The sequence below is a fragment of the Rattus norvegicus genome, chromosome 6 (assembly GCF_021556685.1).
Source record: "Rattus norvegicus strain SHRSP/BbbUtx chromosome 6, alternate assembly SHRSP_T2T, whole genome shotgun sequence".
Lineage (NCBI taxonomy): Eukaryota > Metazoa > Chordata > Mammalia > Rodentia > Muridae > Rattus > Rattus norvegicus.
This window is the reverse complement of record NC_141539.1, coordinates 46,234,407-46,240,334: the sequence shown is the minus strand read 5'-3', so window position 1 is coordinate 46,240,334 and position 5,928 is coordinate 46,234,407. Positions and strand designations below refer to the sequence as shown.

General features: G+C 52.6%; 1 protein-coding gene across 1 annotated transcript; it reads left to right on the top strand.

The window, feature by feature from the left end:
• The first annotated feature begins 1,629 nt into the window (after positions 1–1,629).
• On the top strand, positions 1,630–4,308 carry Kcnf1 (potassium voltage-gated channel modifier subfamily F member 1). Its single transcript, NM_001169104.1, is given in 1 exon segment — positions 1,630–4,308. A coding segment is annotated over 1 exon segment (1,518 nt). The 5' UTR covers positions 1,630–2,128; the 3' UTR covers positions 3,647–4,308.
• The last annotated feature ends 1,620 nt before the right edge of the window (positions 4,309–5,928 follow it).

Genomic DNA, 5,928 nt, shown 5'->3' with positions numbered 1-5,928 from the left:
AATGCAGTGGGTGATGGTGGCAGCTACTAATGTCTTAAGCAGCTGGGGACTGAGAATATGTGTGTATATATATATATATATATATATATATATATATATATATATATACACATATATATTTAATCACATACTATACATATAATATAAATATATATCACAGAGTGCTAGGTGTCCAGTGCTCTTACATTAGTGTTAACCGTTATTGCTGTCCAACCTTTCTCAGACTCAAGTTCCTATTCTGAGTGACACCATAGACCGGTGCTAAGGAAATAAAATCAAAATTGTTAAGATATTTCCCCAACAATACCTTGTGTATTGCATTCCATAGCATCCAGTTTTTATATCATCCCATTAAAGAAAATACCACTAGTGGCCCTGTATAGCAGCTTTAGGACTCAAGAATAGGCATGGTCTTGAATGGCAGAGAAATCCAGCATACGAATACATTTTAATAGTCCTTTCCAATGAGCAGTTCTGGAGCCATAGAAAATTTGTACAGAGAAATGCAATTTCCCAGACCCCTGTCTCTTCAACTTCCCCATGACCAGCACCCTCCCCCCACAGTGAACATCCCTGTGGGAGTGGATGCTTGTCACAACTGAGGAAATTCCAGGGACCGAGCATCTATAATCACCCACATGGCCACAGTGTCCTTTAGGACACCCTCTTGCTTTTGTGCACTGTGGGTTTTGACAAGTGCGAATGACATATTTGCAACCATACAGTCAAACAGAATAAAATGGCTCCACTGTCTATTCACCCCTCCTCTTACTGGTTCTGCCTGTTCATCTCTCCAACTCTGTGTGCACGTGGTGGGTAAGGGGATATCGTCCAGGATAGCTTCCAACTCTAGAGGATAACCTTGAACTCCTGATCTTCTTGCCTTCCTTTGTTAAGTAAGGGAAGCCGGGATCACGGACAGGTACCGCAGCCCAGCTTATGTGGTATGGGAGAGCAAACACAGGCCTTGTGCATGTTAGGCAAGGACTCTACCGACTGAGTTACATCTCAGCCCAGCTTATGTTTTTAACCCAATTCCAGGCCATAGCTGGATCAGGATTGATAACGCTAGTGGTTAAGAACCTGGAACTGAACCAGAGATGCTCTGTGCCTCCGGAAAGATGAGAGGGAGTATAGGGGCATCCAACCGGAAGAACTCACTTCTCTCAGAGTAGAGGGGATTGTGGGCACAGGGGCCCAGGCATCCTGGGCTATGGGAGCTAATGGTGCTAGCCTGCTGGAAGCTGGCAGCTAGGCTAGCAGGAAAACCTGGGTTAAGGGATGTCTAAGCCTTCCTCTCTTTTCATCTTGTGACCTGAAGCAATTTCCTTTTTATTGTGAAGTCTGGGACAAGTTGTAGTGGTAGAGGATAAGGTCCCACCACCAGCAGGGCAGTGCTCGGGAGTGTCAGAGACCCTTCCAGGGCCTACGGAAGCCTAGGACAGAAGGAATGTGCCCAAGGAGTGCACAGCTGCCCCTTGAGGAACTTGGTGAACAACAGACAGAGGGCCTCTTTCCCCTCTCACCTGGCTGCGCAGGAAGGACTTGGCAGCCTGAACCCGGTGGCCTTAAAGCTGTTGGTCCTAACCTCTCAGCTCGCAGTTCAGCGGTTGGTGCCGGTGACACGATGGCAGCAGCTGTGCAGGTCTGCCCAAGGGTTAACTCATTCCTGGGCAGCTGCAGCGCGTGCGGTGCGAAATCTCACCAGAAGAGGGTACAGTAGCAAAGCGTTTGACGTCAGGCTGGAATTCCTATTGTGTTTCGGACCCGCTCCGGCAAAGCCAGTCCAAGTTAGCTCTCGGTACAGCCCAGATCGCGCAGCTCTGGGGCTGACCCGTCACTGCCACCGCTCATCCAGGGAAGGAGGACGCTGCCTGCGAGAAAAACCTCGTCCTGTCCCGGACCGACCTGAAGGAGCCCGTGGGTGAGTGTCCCCAACACCGAAGCCGAAGCCACTGGCCGCAGAGTCCCCCGCCAGCACTCCTGGATGCCCGCGTGCAGCCCCGCCACTGGGTGCATGGCTCCCTTACGGTGCGCCCCAGCCTGCCACCGCCGGTTCTGAGTGCCTTTCCCGGCAGGTGGTTGTTGTCCCCGAGGGCCTCGCATTGGCAGCGGCTGCGCAGGGAGCATGGAACCGGGGCTTGCAAGCGAACCCACCGGGAGCATGGACGCATCTGCGGAGCAAAGCCTCCCAGAGCCAGGCAGCCAGGACTCTGTGGCAGGCGATGACATTGAGATCGTGGTAAATGTGGGGGGCGTGCGGCAGGTGCTCTATGGAGACCTGCTCAGCCAGTATCCCGAGACGCGGCTGGCAGAGCTCATCAACTGCTTGGCGGGGGGCTACGACACCATCTTCTCTCTGTGCGATGATTACGACCCAGGCAAGCGCGAATTCTACTTTGATCGGGACCCGGACGCGTTCAAGTGTGTCATTGAAGTATACTATTTCGGTGAGGTCCACATGAAGAAAGGCATCTGCCCTATCTGCTTCAAGAACGAGATGGACTTCTGGAAGGTGGACCTCAAATTCCTGGATGACTGTTGCAAGAGCCATCTGAGTGAGAAGCGCGAGGAACTGGAGGAAATCGCGCGCAGGGTGCAGCTCATCTTGGACGACCTGGGTGTAGACGCTGCCGAGGGCCGCTGGCGCCGCTGCCAGAAGTGTGTCTGGAAGTTCCTGGAGAAGCCGGAGTCTTCGTGCCCAGCGCGGGTGGTGGCAGTTCTATCCTTTTTGCTCATCCTTGTCTCCTCCGTGGTCATGTGCATGGGCACCATACCTGAGCTGCAAGTGGTGGACTCTGAAGGCAACCGCGTAGAGCACCCGACGCTGGAGAACGTGGAGACTGCTTGCATCGGCTGGTTCACTCTGGAGTACCTGCTGCGCCTCTTCTCATCGCCCAACAAGCTGCACTTTGCCCTGTCCTTCATGAACATTGTGGATGTGCTGGCCATTCTCCCCTTCTATGTGAGCCTCACACTCACGCATCTGGGTGCAAGAATGATGGAACTGACCAACGTGCAGCAGGCTGTGCAGGCCCTAAGGATCATGCGCATCGCACGCATCTTCAAGCTAGCCCGCCACTCCTCAGGCCTGCAGACCCTCACCTACGCTCTCAAGCGCAGTTTCAAGGAACTGGGGCTATTGCTTATGTACCTGGCCGTGGGCATCTTCGTCTTCTCCGCACTAGGCTACACCATGGAGCAGAGCCACCCTGAAACTCTGTTCAAGAGCATCCCCCAGTCCTTCTGGTGGGCTATCATCACCATGACCACAGTGGGCTATGGCGACATCTACCCCAAGACCACTCTGGGCAAGCTCAACGCGGCCATCAGCTTCTTGTGTGGGGTAATTGCCATTGCCTTGCCCATTCACCCCATCATTAACAACTTTGTCAGGTACTACAACAAACAACGTGTCCTGGAGACGGCAGCCAAGCATGAGCTGGAGCTGATGGAGCTCAACTCCAGCAGCGCAGAAAGCAAGCCCGGGGGCTCTCGCAGCGACCTGGACACCCTGCCCCCAGAGCCTGCTGCCAGGGAGGGGCCAAGTTGGGGTAGCCGGCTGAAGCTCTCACACAGCGATACCTTCATTCCCCTGCTGACAGAGGAGAAGCATCATAGGACCCGGCTACAGAGCTGCAAGTGATGGCTGGGCTCCCTGGCAGGGACAAGACTGGGCTGTGGATGGACAAACCATTGGGTAGACATGTTAGTAGGCATGTCTATGGTTTCAGAGGAGTCGCTTGTGTCTTCCAGCCCTCCCCTGAGCAGACCTTTGCCAAGACTGGGTAAGACTCCTTGGGTGCCAGCTGTCCAGGTGCAGGGGGTCTGGGGAGTGCAGGAGTCACAGGGCCACTTGGGGCTATCAGAATGGCCTGGCATGAGCCCTTATCTGCTTCTGTGTCCCCTTCAATAAAACCTCCTATCCAGCATACCCTCCATGCTGTGGGTTGTCTCAGGCTGGTTACCCCAAGAGTGACTACTGCACACCCTAGTGCCAGGCCAGGAAGGAGGTGTGCAGCTCCAGAGGGAGTGGGGGTAGCTATTTTTAGTTGAGAGCTAATTAAAGAAGGGCTGCAAGGCAGGGTTCAGCTCCAAGGCGCCTTGCCACATTCCAGGAGACACTCTCCTGCTTCCTTCTGTGGGAAAGCTGCCTCACTGAGGCTCGGGAAGGAAGGAGAGGTGACAGAGCCCACTGGTGGGGCACCTAACTCATAGTTGCCACCTGTGGAGTAGGCCTTTTCACACACCCCTTTTTCCTTTCCAGCTACCCTGGTAGACAGGCATCCCCATTTTACAGGTAAAAAAAAAAACTGAGGCTCAGGATCAAACAGAGGAGAAATTCAGCCCTGGTTCTGATTATCCCCATGTGGTCTCTCCAACAACAGGCTGTATTAGGGCAGAGACATTTGGGGAGTCTTATAAGGGAGGGTCTAAATTCCTCAGTGATCTGTGTATGAGGGAAACCTCAGAGAATCACAGTTCTTAGTTCAGCTCTTGGCATTAGGGTGGCTCAGTCATTTATTGAAGGGGAAACAGTCACAGCTGTTTCTATCGTTCTAGGCTAGGAAGGGGCAAGTTGCACACCTGCCCACTGGGGTCTCTGCTGGGCTGGGCTGGCTGGGCACAAGAGCAGTTAAAGGACAGGCACGACACTATAGTGCTGTTCTTGGCCAAAGGCTAAACTGAGCCTGAGAGCCTAACCCTTCGGGGTTTCCACCTTAGAGCCTTGTTCTTCACCCCAACACCCTACCCCAGCTGTGGGGGCACCAAGGAAGGAACACTGTGGTGGAGTAGGAGGTAGAATGTATAAAGGGAGGGATAGAGGTATCTTCCATCTGCCTCCACTCTGGGTGGCTCCTTTCTCTTCCCTGAGCACAGATTTCCCCAGAAGTATGAGGAGAGCTGGTTTTTCAGGGCACCTTCTAAGTCTACCTTTCCAGAATTTCCAAGGTTTGGGCTTCTGATTCGTATGGCAGTGTCTTCAGGAGGTGGGAGGTTGTCGTTTGGAGGGGGAAGTCTTGAAAGTCGAGGTTCTATCTTTAGGGTACAGGCTCACTTTGTGGCTTCAGTGTTAAGATACTTGGGATTAGACCTGAGGTAGATGGCCCATGAGGCAGTGATGTTAGTGGTCATCCGAGGGGACACAAGGACTGCCCCATGTCCCTCCAGCCCTCTCACTTAGGACTCTGAAGGTCTTTTAGCACTTGTGGTCAAGCTGGCTAAGGCACTGGCTGCTCCAAACTGGTGTAGCCTCCTCTTCACATTTCTCAGGCTGACACAAGGTCCTGAGAATATCAAAAGCAGAGAAAGAAGTTGGGGTCTGAGGAAGTATAGACTCTAGATAGGGTAGGGCAGGGTTCTTGGAGCTCAGTAGATTTGCTGAAAGGTTGGTTTGCCTTTGTCCCCTTTATCCAGAATCCTTGGGAAGCTAGGATGTGGGTACCATCCTAAGAACTCAGAGTCCCCAAGAAGAGGGAGAAGTTCAGAGTTTAAAGAGAGCTGGGTAATCTTGGGACAGAAGGCCATCTTTCTGTGTTCCCTGCCTTCTGGGTCAGTGGTACGTGAGATGGAGATGGGGGATTACAAGGAAGAATACTCAGAGCTCCAAAGCATCTTTTGCTGGTTTAGGGGTGAAAGACCAAGCCCAGAGAAATGAGCCATCTGTGAGATCTCCACAGTCTAGGATCCAGTGGGACACTGGTCCCAGAAGTACTCAGTGACTGACAGTGATCCTTACACAGTGATTTGCTTTGTCATAGAGGAGTGGTCTGGATGTTCTGAGAGCCAGGACATTCCCTAGGAGATCTCTGGGTTTCAAGAACCTTAGAACCAACTGGGGTTGGGTGGGAGTTTTGAAAGCTTGGTGTCCAGGCTACATCCCATTGTGAATTAGAATGTCTAATATGACCCTTCAGTGTCAGTATT